General features: G+C 37.2%; 1 protein-coding gene across 3 annotated transcripts in view; it reads right to left on the bottom strand.

Moving 5' to 3' along the window:
• garz (Sec7 domain-containing protein garz) overlaps positions 1-15844 on the bottom strand; it is a 116953-nt gene that overhangs the window by 28024 nt on the left and 73085 nt on the right. For all 3 annotated transcript variants that reach the window (XM_083138083.1, XM_083138084.1, XM_083138085.1), the window contains exons 23-26: positions 14768-14883; positions 13737-13896; positions 12439-12661; positions 1673-1845 (exon numbers count right to left, since the gene is read on the bottom strand). In XM_083138083.1, the coding sequence (XP_082994209.1) occupies positions 1673-1845; positions 12439-12661; positions 13737-13896; positions 14768-14883 (672 nt within the window). The remainder of the gene's footprint in view (positions 1-1672; positions 1846-12438; positions 12662-13736; positions 13897-14767; positions 14884-15844) is intronic.

The following is a 15844-nucleotide window of genomic DNA, read 5'->3' as shown; positions in this document are numbered from 1 at the left end:
CATTCATTTATCCTTACGTTCATCATCTTTTGAAAAGTGTCACATGAACTAGAACCAACTGATTAAAAAATTAAAACATTTCTCAATAGGTTGGTCACATGAAATTTTACAGTGACAAATCTACAGAATTAAGTACTGCATATTTCAGTGTAATAAAAAGTCAGTTACTTGATTCTGTATGCACAATTTCGACAGAATATGTATCTAATGAGAATCACTACTATGCTACTGGTAATACTGCAACAAGGCAACTGTCTTTGAAGAAGAGGTAGAAAGTAAGTACGAGGGTTATTCGGAAAGTAACTGCAGTTTAGGTACAGCTGTCCTCTATTTTTCAACATAGTAAATTCAAGCACTTCTCAGAGCGTTTCACCAACTTACAAATCCCTTCTGCATAAAACTCGGCCGCCTGGGAATTCAACCAACCTGTCACAGCATTTTGAAGATCCTCATTGTCAGCAAAGTGCTGTGCCCCAAGCCACTTCTTCATGTGAGTGAACAGATGAAAATCAGGAGGAGTTAAGTCCAGTATGTACAGGTGATGATCAAAAATGTCCCATTTGAATTGGCGCAAAAGGTCTTTTGTTCGCCGAGCAGTGTGAGGGTGAGCGTTGTCATGCACAAACACAACCCCAGATGTCAGCATTTGTTTTGGACGGCTCTTCTCAGTTTCTGCAAAGTCTTACAGTAAACTTCAGAAGTGATTGTCGTACCATGTTCCATGAATTCAACAAGCAAGATTCCCTTAGTATCCCAAAACACGGTGGTCATAACTTGCTCGCTGACAAAGTTTGACATGCATTCCTCAGCTTGTTTGGAGAACCAGTATGACCAATGCCATTGACTGTTGTTTTGTCTCAGCATTCACCCAAGTCTTGTCGCCAGTCACTATTCTGTTCAAAAACTCCTCCCCTTCCGTGTTGTACTGGGAAAGAAAGTCTAAGGCAGAGCCCATTCAATTGGTTTTGTGGATCTCCGTGAGAATTTTCGGGACCCACCGAGCACAGAACTTCCGGTAGCCTAATTTTCCGGTGACAACCTCGTTCAAAACAGTCCAAGAAATGTTCGGAAATTGTTCAGAAAGTTCCAAGATTGTGAATCGACGGTTCTCACGAACTTTGTCATCAATTTTGTTGACAAGATCATCACTCACTACAGACGGTCTACCACTCCTAGATTCATCATGAATGTTTGTCCTTCCTTCTTTGAAAAATCTGACCCACTGACACACAACACCTTCACCCATAATGTTTGGGCCGTATACAGGACACAATTCACGATGAATGTCTGCTGCTGCAAATTTTTTGTCCAAAAATCTTATCACTCTGCGTACCTTGCATTTCGTGGGATTTTCGATGGCAGTACACATTTTGTGACGTTATAATCAGCACATGTGTGGCACTACGATGCTCTCATTAGCACAGCTGGAAGCTTACTGAATAACAGATTGCGTGATGTAACAACGGTTGCACACTCTGCCCACTACTACTAGTGCCATGCCACAATGGCGGTTCTTTCCAAATTACCCTCGTATTACATCGCAAGCTAATGGTAACACTTAGTCATGAAAAAGGTAAAGTAACTTCTCAACCTGTGTTAATTTTTTCAGTAATTTCTCAACCTTTGATGCTATCAAAACAACAATAACTTCTATAATACAGAGACTGTTTACCAAAATCCATCCACCAGGGCTGTTGTTGCTAAGCTCCGGACTTGTAGGTCGAGAAATGGTGTGACGGGAAGAATGAGTGTCTCTACACAACTCTGAATCAGATGTATAGCCTCTCTCATTCCCCAGTCCACTGTCATCACCGCCTGTCTGCACATCTCCATCCGACTGAGCACCTGAAAAGAAAAAAAAAGTCATTCATTTCAACAATAATCTAAAAGCACAGATCTATCAGCTTAGATCTTGTTTGCACATTGCATCTACCTGAAGTTATCCATTACGACACCTTGTACCTGTAACACCACGTCCTAAACAGAATATGTTCTTCCCTCTGTTAAGTCTTGAGTAGGGTGAGCCATATCAGAAAATATCAGTTGGAATTAATCTGCCAATACCAGATGATACTTTTGGAGTTCTAGGGTCTAGCAGAGTCCACAAAAAAAGCCATGCAACACTTTTGTGGAGCTTAAATATCCAGGAAATTATGTAAATGCATAATTTTCATTATTTTTGTACCCGCATTGTGTGGAAAATATCACTTGTAAAGCAAAACGCTGATAAATTTCTACATTTCATTTGCTGAAAAATGTTGATAACAGTCATGTTGTGATTATTTTCCTGTAGTTTACGGTTATTACAAGCATAAGAAAACAGTTTTTTCTTTGTGACGTTTCAGGAGAACACACGCTCCTTTCATCAGACATTTATTTTCATTTTGACTAAAGATACAGTTATAACAATGGTTAGTAATTTTTAAACAAAAAGAATCTGTTATATAATGGATGTTGTCAATGGTACATTGTTGTAATATAGCAACTTAACTGTGAAAAAAGCAGTCTATTTTTTTTTTTTTTTTTTTTTTTTTTTTTTTTTTTTTTTTTAAATTATGAATGCCAAATATCATCAGGTAATTCAAATTCATCATTGTTTTCACAAAGTCTCTTGATGTTTTCTGTTACATTAAATTTTAAAGATGGTGGCTTACTCCATTTGTGAAAAAGAAAACTCCACACTGGATCTATGTTACCATTTTCATTATTTAATTTATTCCAGTGTTCTTCTGCAATGAACGAGGCTTCCCAGACATTCAACTCTGTGTTTCCCGTTAATCTTTTTAAAACCCTTCTCTTTTTAATCAAATGCTTCTCTTCGATGATATGAGTTGACAAACCTGTTCTTGGCTTTAGATTTATAATGTCCAAATCATGTTCGTGCCATCTTATTGCCATTTCCTTGCTGTTTGTCCCACATAGTCTTTTGAACATGAACAACTTATATTATATATTCCTGTGGTTTCCACATCTGGTAGCGAGTTTCTCATTTTGAATTCATTAAATGTACATTCCAAACTTCTTGGTGATTTAAAAACAATTTTGAAATTAAAACTTCTAAAAATTTTTGCAATTTTATGTGAGAATCCCTTGTGGAATGGAATGCACACAAATTTCTTTCCAACAGATTTTTCATCTTTGTCTGTATTTCTCTTTTCCTTTAGTTTTCTTGCAACTTGTTTTTTGATTTGGTTTATTCTGTTAGTGTGAAAGCCATTTTCTTTTGCTATATTAAAGAGCCTTTCTTCTTCATTTTTGATATCCTCATTATTAGAACATAGTCTTTGTGCTCTCAGGAAAAAATTTAAAAATATGTTATCCATTGTTATACGCGAATGTTCTGATTTGGCATGGATGTATTTTTCCCCCGCTAATTTTTTTCTATGGACTGATGTTTGAATTGTTGAGTCAGTTGTCTTAATTTGCAGATCAAGGAAAGAAATTACATTGTTATTCATGGGTTCGCAAGTGAATTTTATGCGACGATGTGATTCATTTAACGATTTAAATACGTCCATGGTGGTGTTCTCATTTTTAGCAATAATTAGCACATCATCTACATATCTGATGTAGAGAATGATATCCGCACCTATCTCATTAACAATTGGAGATTCTATGTAATGAAGGAAAATGCTGGAGATGATTCCGGATACTGGGTTTCCCATTGATAGACCATTATTTTGCTGATAGATTTTGCCATCAAATATAAAGTAATTGTAATTTGCACATACAGTAAACCATCGAACCATTTCCCATGATTCTACTGGGTTAACCTTCATCTCAATAAGCCATCTGTGTAATGCATCTGTGGCACCTTCTATTGGGACACTAGGATATAAATTTTCAACATCAAAACTTGCAATATGATACTCACTATTCCAAACAATATTTTTTAGTTTCTGTTTCACTTCATATGCATTTTTAACACTGAATGGTGTTTGTTGTTTAATTATAGCAAGTCTTTCAACTAAATATTTGGATAGTTTGTATGCAGGATGTGTGAAAGTTGCAATGATGGGTCGTATTGGAGTTCCCGGTTTGTGAGTTTTTGGTAGTCCAAAGGCAATCGGCAGGGTTGAATTTTTGACAATGAGTTTTTTCTTCATTTCTCTTGGTATCGTGATACTGCTTTCAATTACTTTCTTTACCTCATTTATTATTTTAGTTATAGGGTTTCGAGAGGTTTCTGTGAAATTGTTTAATTTGAAACATTCTTCCATTTTTTCTTTATAGTCCTTAATTCGGATAAGGACAGGTTTATTTTCCTTGTCCGATTTTATTAAGAAAATGTCGTTTTCTTTCAACCAGATCTTGAAACCATGAACTTTTTTTCCCAACCTTATATGCTCTTTCTCCCGTTCTGTGTATTTTGGACCTCTGTTAGTTCTTCTGTTGTATTCAAAACTTAAACGTTCATCAAGAGCATCATGTGTGAGACTTCGTAATTTTCTTTTTTCCTCCTCATCATCTAAGAAATTCAGTGCTTTCTCTATTGAAATCACGAAATCTTCCTTGTGTATATAAGCACTACCAACTGAAAATTTCATTCCGAATTGAAAAATTTCTATATACTCATCAGGTACCTCAATAGAAGATTTCGTGATTTCAATAGAGAAAGCACTGAATTTCTTAGATGATGAGGAGGAAAAAAGAAAATTACGAAGTCTCACACATGATGCTCTTGATGAACGTTTAAGTTTTGAATACAACAGAAGAACTAACAGAGTAGTGATGGGTTCAAGCCGTTCATTTGTGCGAGTCGACTCATGAGCGCTCGCTCACTGAGAAAAGTCGTTCAAATGAGTCGTTCAAAAGAGTCGCCAAGCTTCTTTTTCTCGAAACACATGCCTGAAGAGGGGGAAGGGGGTAGGTGGTGTTGAAGCAGATGATTGTATTTAAGTAAACGAACACAACGTACGTCCTTCAAGATGAATAAATTGTATTGCATTTTTGTGTATGTGTGTGTGCGTGTAGCCGACTAGAAGGCCAAGATTCTGAAGTAATCGACATTTGATCTTGCCACAGAAGTTCCCGGGATCTAGTCCCGGTCTGGGCAAGGATATTCTTTACGAGTGTCCCTTCATCTATATCATCACGCATCATCCTCATCGTCGCGATTACTTAAAATTTGAAGAAAAGCGGCATAAAATAAGAAAAATGCAAATACGATTCTGTATGTATGTGAATATACATATATGTGTAAACAGTAAACACACACACACACAAACAAAATTTTTACTTTTTTTATACACATACTTGTTTTCATTACTCTGCCTCATGAGTGAGATTTTCTATATTTGTATCTTGTTTCAGTTTACATTTCATGCTGCGGATAATGCAAATTATGCAGTACGATAGCATACACAGAAATGCTATATAATTATATCAACCTTTTATTAGTAATAACGTGCATTTACATATTCTTCCTTTTTTGCATTCGATCACTGGTTTTAATATCGCAACAAAATGCACTCCAGATCTGCGCTGCGACACATGCTTGCATTTCCACGAGCATCGCTCGTTCACGACTCTTGAAACAGCACGAAGAGTCACAGCACAGTCCCACGACTCTTTCCCCATCATTCGTTCACGACTCGCGAGTCGGCACGAAGAGTCATTAAGCACCTTAGCGACTCTTCTCCTCCCTCATCGTTCACGACTCGCAAGTCGGCACGAAGAGTCATTAAGCACCTTAACGACTCGCTCGCCTTAGCGACTCTTCTCCTCACTCATCGTTCGCTCGCGAGTCGCGAGCTCTCTTACACAAGGCGCGGCGGCGGCAGTCTCGCCAGCAGACTGGATCTACAGTTTAAAGTAGGATCCACCCGCTCGCTCTCCGCGGATGGCTAACAGCTGTGTTTAAGAAATATATATCGCTCTTGAACATTATCCATGTCCATCCCATATCCATGTTTTTGTTGTTCTACAGTCATTCAATATAAGTTTCTGCCAATATCATAATGTATGATCGAATTTCTATAAAGCGGGCCAAATTATACGTATGTATTTTTTTTAATGTTGCTTTCTACTAGTAAAACACCTTAACACGTAGGCTCACCGCAGATGGCCAACAGCTGTTTATATCACTCGTGAACATGACCCATGTCCATCTTACGTAGTTGTTCCTAATTCTGCAGTCATTCAATAAAAGCTTTTTTGCAGTATCATGTACGATGAGATTTATGATTAAACTTCTATATTTATTCTTTAATGCTGTTTTCATTAGTAAAATATTTACACGTTAATGTTAATGAAATATTTCACGTCATATGAAAACGATTTTGTCAGACAATGTTTAAAGTTCACTTTATGCTCGGGATTGAAGCTACATTTTAAACTGGGGGTCTAAATCACTGGGCAAGGTGCCTCCACAGAGGATCGAATCCGAGACAGGAAGCGATTTCCTTACCAGGATTTAACAAGGAATGAAAGGATGGCTGAATAACATAAATAAAACATACTCCATGGTGCATGTTCTTTGTTTCTTGGTTTCTATGTTGGCCAGCTTGAAATAATCTTGGAGTGACAGATAAGTGGTGTCGCCCTCCTCAAAGTAAGCCTATTGACACCGAAAGTTCCGGGTTCGAACCCCAGCCCAGAGATGAGTGGTAATCTGTATTTAACCTCTTGTCAATTACTCTAATCACCATCCATCCTCCGTCGTTGCCTTGTAACGATACCTGGTGGATCCCACTTTAAACTGTAGATCCAGTTCCGATTAGCTTATCTGTACGTAAAATTCATTCATCCTCGCTGTCAATACTAAGTAATTAGGTATAAAAGATGCATAAAATACAACAAAGCGTGTTAGGCAGTTAAAATATTAAAACTGAATTAATAAATTATAAAATATAATTACTGCATGCTAATTTATAAGAAATTATAGCATTTTAAAATTTGTTTGTTCCTTAATGGGAAAATAACTAGTAGCTTATTTCTTCTGTTCATTCTCATGTTAACAGATTTGTTTTCTTGGATAAATAAAATTGAACGTGTAAATTAAAAGGTTTACATGTGCACGAAGCGGAAGAGCAACTCGATCGAGTATCGTGGTGAGACAAGATGACTTGGCACATCGTTTCAACTCGTGAATGAGAATGCATATCTTGTTCGTGATTTGATTTCAAGTTAAAAACACCTGTCAGGTCTTGTTCGCTTATCGATTTCAAAGCATAAATCGGTATCGTTACTCCAATGAGACGAGATTCTCGGACAGTACATTTTACACAGAGTGTCTCTCATCATCTCACCAACTTTGGAAGGGTTGGCCCTGTTTTCATTGCGATTTTGTAATGCCCTGCTACTTGTGAAACTGATTCACTTCCAACAATTTCAGTCGCCTCCGTGGAGGAGTGGTTAGAACAGTGCGCTAAGAGGAATCTCGGAATTGTGTGTCACTTCATCAATTTCATTATATCATCACTGATTTTCATGTTCGCGATTAGCCAAAGTGGCAGAAGAGCAAAGCCTGGGCAAAAGTGGTATCCCGAGCCGCTATGTGTTTCCACCGAATATCGGCCTCAGGATTCCCTGCCCTCGTGCCGCGATGTGCTAACCACTCCGCCACGGGGGCCGGCCCTCCCCATCACATCTCTGTTTTATACTTAAGGCTATGATTGAATATGAATTTAAAATTTTGTGTGCGTCACTTAGGCTATTTTGCACCCTTCACTTTATACGGGATCCAGCCCCTTACCAGAACTAAAATAACATAACTGTAATGTCCTGTAGTAACTAAAATATTAAAATAATCTGACCGGTTAAAAGCTGAGGCTGTAAAGGCACTCAGCACACATAAGGACAAAACACAGGACAACACACACACACACATTCCTACGAAAATTATACTGGCCGTAGGTATAGACGCCAGAGCCTCGTTAGTCTGCAAAATGCAGTCCAGGGTGTACTATGTGGAAGTGAGGTTGGCAATTGGGTGTACTACGTGGAAGGATCATCCCTTACATCCCTTAAACTATATTTCTCGAGACCCTTGATATGCTAACCACGCCGGCATACATTATAGAATACTTGAGTTAGTTTTGTCAATATTAATTTTATTGATTGCATTTTTGTTTTGCAATGATTTTGCGCACTGAATTTTCATATTTATCTTTGCTTTTCATTTGTGTTTTACTTTTATTTTGTATATAATGCTGCGTTTCTATTGGTGTAAATTTGTGATTCGTCTCTAATAACGTTATCATTTCAATGTGACTTAAATTTTAATCTTCTAATCTCACGTGTATAATATATAAGTATATGTATGTACACATGCATACAGAGAGAAAGAGAGGGAAATTGCATGATATGATCGTTAGAGGGGAAATTCCCACCGTTGCCCGCATAATTTCAAATTTGTTCCTTGTATTACACAAAATATATTAAATTAATGTTATAACAAATTGAATATCTATTATAGATCGGATTATAAGAAATTATGTATAACTGCGTGTGTGAGCGTGTGTTTGTCTCTCAGGTTCTTTATTAAAAAATCAGAAAAACAGAACATAATGTAGTATTCAAATATAAAAAGACCTTCATTTCACGAGTCCACTTATAATTAATTCATTATCATGTGGTTTGTTCTATTAGGTAATTCTTAACTGAATATAAAAAATTGTAAGTTATAATTTTTGTTTTAATATGTTTGTTATTTTCACTAAAGGTTTATCATTTGAACTTGTGCTTGCTGCTTGTATTACGTCATTTTTGGATTTGGAGTAACATAAAACAAAAGGTGTTTATTGTCTTTGATCTTGCTTTAGAAAATAATGATTGGTTGATTGATTTGGTTTATTTTACTTCGCCTTTCTGTCACTTTTTTTGGGTAATCGCGAAGATCAGGATGAGTAATGAGGTGTACTAACCACTCCAACATGGAGGCCGGCGCTTTAGAAAATAATTAAAAGTAACAATCGCTTTCCACACTAAGTATTTTGTGTTGCAAATTATAAATTACTGCCTCCCTTTTCTGATTCACTTTAATAGCATAGTGGTTAACGCTGTCATGTATTAAAATGGTTTGCTTGGCAAAAATTGTTATAAGTCCACTTTTATGCTCCAATAGGCTAATCGGGTCTCCCCGATGGCGTAGTTATAACGTCGCCGGTAATCAAGGGGTACCGTGTTCAATACAAAGTGGAGGTTCGGATCCCACTTTAAACTGTAGGTCCAGTCCCGACTATCCTATCTGCACATAAAGTGGACTTAAACAATAACAACTCAAAATAGGCTAATCGGAATATTGTAATCAAGAGGTCTGTGCCTAACACCTTCCCAAAATCTTTACAAGACTCCCCTAATATTTTTTACTAACATTTAATTTCTTGTAATTTTAGCGCTAATGGTTTGGCCGAACTTGAAACTACAGGACAAATTTGTTGGCTGTTCTTCGCTGCCCGTCATGGGCTGAGGTTGCGCGCTCTCTCTCTCTGCAAACAACACTCGCGAGCTCGCGAGTCGACTCTTTCCTTCGTTCAAAGAGTCGCTAAAGTGTGCCACGACTCTTTGAACGAAGGAAAGAGTCGACTCGCGAGCATGCTCCTTCCCCTCTCATCGTACACGGCACGTTTCAGCCAGCTTTACTCAACTAGGGGTAGGGAAAAGGAACAGAGAGGACCCCCCCTCCCTCTCCTCTCCAGTCCCCATTTGCTGCCTACAGAATCGACTTGCTTTCTTTAAAAAATTCCGGCCGCCAGGCGAGTATACACTTGCGCATGCGCCTTCCTCGCAAAATTCGTGGAAAGGAGAGGGAATAATGGAATAATAGTTGCTTGGCGGGCGGAGGAGTCGTGGCACACATACGACTCTTTGAATGTGTCGTTCAATTCTGGTGAACGAGTCGTTCACCGCTCACAAGAGAGAGTCGTTACTTTTGAACGACTCGTTCACGAACGACCCATCACTATAACAGAGGTCCAAAATACACAGAACGGGAGAAAGAGCATATAAGGTTGGGAAAAAAAGTTCATGGTTTCAAGATCTGGTTGAAAGAAAACGACATTTTCTTAATAAAATCGGACAAGGAAAATAAACCTGTCCTTATCCGAATTAAGGACTATAAAGAAAAAATGGAAGAATGTTTCAAATTAAACAATTTCACAGAAACCTCTCGAAACCCTATAACTAAAATAATAAATGAGGTAAAGAAAGTAATTGAAAGCAGTATCACGATACCAAGAGAAATGAAGAAAAAACTCATTGTCAAAAATTCAACCCTGCCGATTGCCTTTGGACTACCAAAAACTCACAAACCGGGAACTCCAATACGACCCATCATTGCAACTTTCACACATCCTGCATACAAACTATCCAAATATTTAGTTGAAAGACTTGCTATAATTAAACAACAAACACCATTCAGTGTTAAAAATGCATATGAAGTGAAACAGAAACTAAAAAATATTGTTTGGAATAGTGAGTATCATATTGCAAGTTTTGATGTTGAAAATTTATATCCTAGTGTCCCAATAGAAGGTGCCACAGATGCATTACACAGATGGCTTATTGAGATGAAGGTTAACCCAGTAGAATCATGGGAAATGGTTCGATGGTTTACTGTATGTGCAAATTACAATTACTTTATATTTGATGGCAAAATCTATCAGCAAAATAATGGTCTATCAATGGGAAACCCAGTATCCGGAATCATCTCCAGCATTTTCCTTCATTACATAGAATCTCCAATTGTTAATGAGATAGGTGCGGATATCATTCTCTACATCAGATATGTAGATGATGTGCTAATTATTGCTAAAAATGAGAACACCACCATGGACGTATTTAAATCGTTAAATGAATCACATCGTCGCATAAAATTCACTTGCGAACCCATGAATAACAATGTAATTTCTTTCCTTGATCTGCAAATTAAGACAACTGACTCAACAATTCAAACATCAGTCCATAGAAAAAAATTAGCGGGGGAAAAATACATCCATGCCAAATCAGAACATTCGCGTATAACAATGGATAACATATTTTTAAATTTTTTCCTGAGAGCACAAAGACTATGTTCTAATAATGAGGATATCAAAAATGAAGAAGAAAGGCTCTTTAATATAGCAAAAGAAAATGGCTTTCACACTAACAGAATAAACCAAATCAAAAAACAGGTTGCAAGAAAACTAAAGGAAAAGAGAAATACAGACAAAGATGAAAAATCTGTTGAAAAGAAATTTGTGTGCATTCCATTCCACAAGGGATTCTCACATAAAATTGCAAAAATTTTTAGAAGTTTTAATTTCAAAATTGTTTTTAAATCACCAAGAAGTTTGGAATGTACATTTAATGAATTCAAAATGAGAAACTCGCTACCAGATGTGGAAACCACAGGAATATATAATATAAGTTGTTCATGTTCAAAGGATTATGTAGGATAAACAGCAAGGAAATGGCAATACGATGGCACGGACATGATTTGGACATTATAAATTTAAACCCAAGAACAGGTTTGTCAGCTCACATCATCGAAGAGAAGCAATTGATTAAAAAGAGAAGGGTTTTAAAAAGAGTGTCGGAAAACATAAGATTTGAATGCCTGGGAAGCTTCGTTCATTGCAGAACAACACTGGAATAAATTAAATAAAGAAAATGGTAACATATACCCACTATGGAGTTTTCTTTTTCAAAAGCCACCATCTTTAAAATTTAATGTAACTGAAAACATCAAGAAACTCTGTGAAAGCAATGATGATTTTGAATTGCCCGATGATATTTGGCATTCATAATTTAAAAAAAAAAAAAAAAAAAAAAAATAGACTGCTTTTTTCACAGTTAAGTTGCTATATTACAACAATGTACCATTGACAACATCCATTATATAACAGATTCTTTTTGTTTAAAAATTACTAACCATTGTTATAACTGTATCTTTAGTCAAAATGAAAATAAATGTCTGATGAAAGGAGCGTGTGTTCTCCTGAAACGTCACAAAGAAAAAACTGTTTTCTTATGCTTGTAATAACCGTAAACTACAGGAAAATAATTGTATCATGCAAGCAATGCGTACATACAAGAAAAACTATCAGTCATGTTGTGTTTTGCTTGTGTTTAATCTTTGATACTATGACTACAGATACAATCTTAACCTAGGTGCACCAAAAAAATTTCTGGGGGTGGGGAGAGGTGTTGAAGTGCTGAAAACAACATTTTAAATTTTGCATGATTTTTCACAATATTTAGACTCCACGAAAGTGTCAACAAACATCTTGTGACGAAGCTGAGGAATGATCCAAAGTGGATAAAAAAAATTTAGAAAAGCAAAATTAAGATGTGTGTTGTGGCTTTTCTCAATGAACTGACTATATGATTTGGGTCATGTGTTGATCGTTGACATTTATTTTGACAACTATATTTATCAGTATTATTAAATTTAATGTATGTAACTTCCTTCTGCCTCTTAACAATATATGTTAAACCACTGCTTCTTTCCCTCACCTTGATCACTGTGCGTCTTGCTGGTATCTCCAACGATCCGTGGAGGATGTGCTCCTGCCCCAATGCACTCCAACAATGTGAAAATGATGGACCAATCAGCAGCAGAGTGGATGTTGGCTGCACTCGTTTTCAGCAGTTCGTACATGCCGTATGCCATCTGCCTTGAGACGCGGAACAGAGTTTGAGACTTCAGCAGTAGCAGCATGCGCAGTGACTGAAGAACCTGCATAAATAAATTTAATTTAATCCACACAAAAAGTGTACAAAAATTTCATCCAAACATAACAAAAGTTATTTCCTTTAAAAAGTTTAATTGTGTATATTAATTATGGACATGAGGGCTCACCTACCGGCTTCCATATACTCACTCACACATACCTCAGCAGAGTCAGCATGAAGAACCCCCAGTCATTGCTGCAGGTTTGGTACTCATTCTTAGCTCCCCAATTTTCTCACAATCATGGGTCGCCACCGGTCCCATACACTGGCCGCAATCTCAGGAGAAAAGTTGCTATCCTTCCCCCAGGAGACTCAAACCAGTGCACGCTCCTTAGACCAAGCCCAAAGCCTGACACCTTCGACTGCATGGTCACGATGCAGGACATGGACATAAATAACCAATTCATATTACCCATGGAAAGCTTTCCATTCAATATGTTGCTATGTCTTTCATATACTGGTTATTTTACATCATTTTTCCACCTCTTGGGTTACTGCCATGATCCAAATGAATGATGGGAGAAAATCAACAATATATCTATAACTTCACAATGAAGACCGGCACCATTTAATATCAGACTGGCAATATATTGGTTATTGTTATTGATAAATATTATGCAGTGGAACCCCGAATTTAAGTTCGCAGATTTTGCATTTTCCCGCATTATACATTCTATCTTGATGGTCCCAACAGAGCAAAATGTTATAAAAAATTCCCCCAGATTTGAGATTTTCCTGCATTTTAAGTTCTTTCAAGTTGCTCCCCTGAAAAACGTAAAATCGAGGTTCCACTGTATTGGTATCACATAATTTCACAATCAATGCATTATTTCTAATTTACATCAAGTAAGAATGGATAGTGCATTCTGAAAAACTACATAATCTTGGCACTTTATAACTGAAACATCTATATTACTATAAATGGAACAACTTAGTTGGAAGATTACTCTACACATGGATAGTGTAAGTGAAACTTACAATATCATTTCCAATCAAAGATGATTTCAATGATTAAATATGGATTGCCTAGCTCACACAAGCTTAAATTTTGAACTTAAACATCTGACATTACTACTTACCACAGGGCTCATATCCTCGCGCCGCATCAACCGGATTGCAAGCCTCAACAGACCAACAACCGACCTTTCCAGAAGAAAATGCAGGTCACAAGCAGAAGCTCCCATGATCAGGCTGTAAATATGATCCCTCACAGCCTGCCAAATGGTGCTCACTCGATCCCTATTCAGAAAGATTAAAGAAAAAAAAATATTAAATTTCCAAAACAAGCTGAATCCCCTAAATTTTTGGCAATAAATCAAGTGTAACTCAGGGTATACGGCATTAAGTTACTTCAACTTTTTTATGTACATTACTACAAATGTCAATTGTTACACATCAGTCAATTTTAATTTATATCAAGTAAGAAAATAAGGAGAAAGAATTGAAGACAACATAACTTCCTCCTATGCTTTCTTCTGAACAATATATTTTATACCTACAGTGGAACCCGTATTTTACATTTTCCCCAAATATACATTCAATATTTATGGTCCCGTATAAAGCAACATATTGTAAAATGTTTCCAGATTATATCTACATTTTACTGCATTTTAATCTTTTTTATCTTGGTGGCCTAAAAAACCTAAAAATCAATGTTCTTTTCATTTCTTACATGAACAGCATACAAAAACACACCATTATTGGTCCAATATTTCACAAAGCACATAATGGAGTGACAATAAGAAAGTAGTTGGTCGGAATAAAACTTGCTTTGAGCCATATCAAAGATGGTGGACAATACCAGATACACAAATTAGGGGCTTGTGAAATGTCAACAGTGCTATGTACTATTTACGTTTAAATAACAAAAATAATAAAACAATGTTTGTGTCGGAAATCATAATGAAGACTATAAATTAATCAAACAACACTTTTCAAGAATTTTTGTATTAGCATATGGAAAAAATGTGAAAAACAATCAACAATTATTGAAAGGAAGAAACTGTAATCTTCTTCAAAGTTACATGTTGTGCGAAGGCAACAAAATAAAATTCTTGCGAGCATCTGAAATAAAGAAACACATAATATTCTCAACTATATGTATATGTACCTGTTCTGGATCACGATTTTTAGCAACAATTCCAAGAAGAACACAGCTGCATCCTCGTCATAGGTTGAGCCAAGTGACACATGGCCATCTGGCCCATGGGAAGCAAAGATTAGAGCCTGGGTGAGAAAAAAATTGGAAATAAGTGTCACAACACGTGGATAGATTATGAAACATTTATGCTAAATATTTACTGTTCGGAATTGATTGAGACTGTATCCCATGTGCCTATATGTCGTAACCGACAACGGAAGTGAGGGTGGTGTGTAAGAGCAGTGACCCTGGACTGTGCGCTGCCTCATTTTTTATTTTCCTAGCTGCGAATGGTACCACATGACAGGCATTAGTTTCTCACAATGTAGTCGGAGTCGTGGACAAGTAAGGTGTTCTCAAGTGGAGGTGTACGATTTCAGCATGGAAGGCGACCACCACAGTCAAAAGTGGACCAAGTGGTGCCTGTGGAAAGAAGGTGTGCTGCCTACAAGCAGTGTGTGGTGAATACACAGTCGGAAATGCAAGTGCCAAGAAAGAAACCAGCCCTGTACATCGTCACTCATCTCTGGCATGATTCAGCAGGTGTCTGACATAGTAATAAACGACAGGCATGTGACTGTGGAGGCTCTACAGCATGCAACTGATCTGGGAAGGGTGACAATCCATGCCATACTCACCAAAAAAGACCTGAAGATGAAGAAGGTGTGTTTGCAGTGGGTTCCTCATGAACTCGGCCAGGCAAAAAAAACACAAAAAAAAACAAAAAAAAACTGAGCATGTGAACTGTTATCTCTTGGCCCTCCATAACGAAAATCCAGATGACTTTTTCACTAGCTTAGTGACTGAAGATGAGTCATTCTTCAGTTATGAAACACCACAGAAAAGGCAATAATCAATGGAATGGAAAAGCAGGACCGTCACTTTCATGTGGGAAGCAGCTAGCATCTGTTTTGGGATGCAGATGGTATCCTGCTCTTGGACTGGTGCCACACGTTCCAGGGTGAACAGTGACACATACTGTGAACTTCTCTGCCTAGTGCAATGCATAATTCAGAAACAATGACTAGGGAAATGGTCGAAAAAAAG

The sequence above is a fragment of the Lepisma saccharinum genome, chromosome 16, assembly GCF_977018435.1.
Source record: "Lepisma saccharinum chromosome 16, izLepSacc3.1, whole genome shotgun sequence".
In the NCBI taxonomy this organism is placed as follows: Eukaryota; Metazoa; Arthropoda; class Insecta; order Zygentoma; family Lepismatidae; genus Lepisma; species Lepisma saccharinum.
This window is presented reverse-complemented; position numbering and strand designations above follow the sequence as displayed.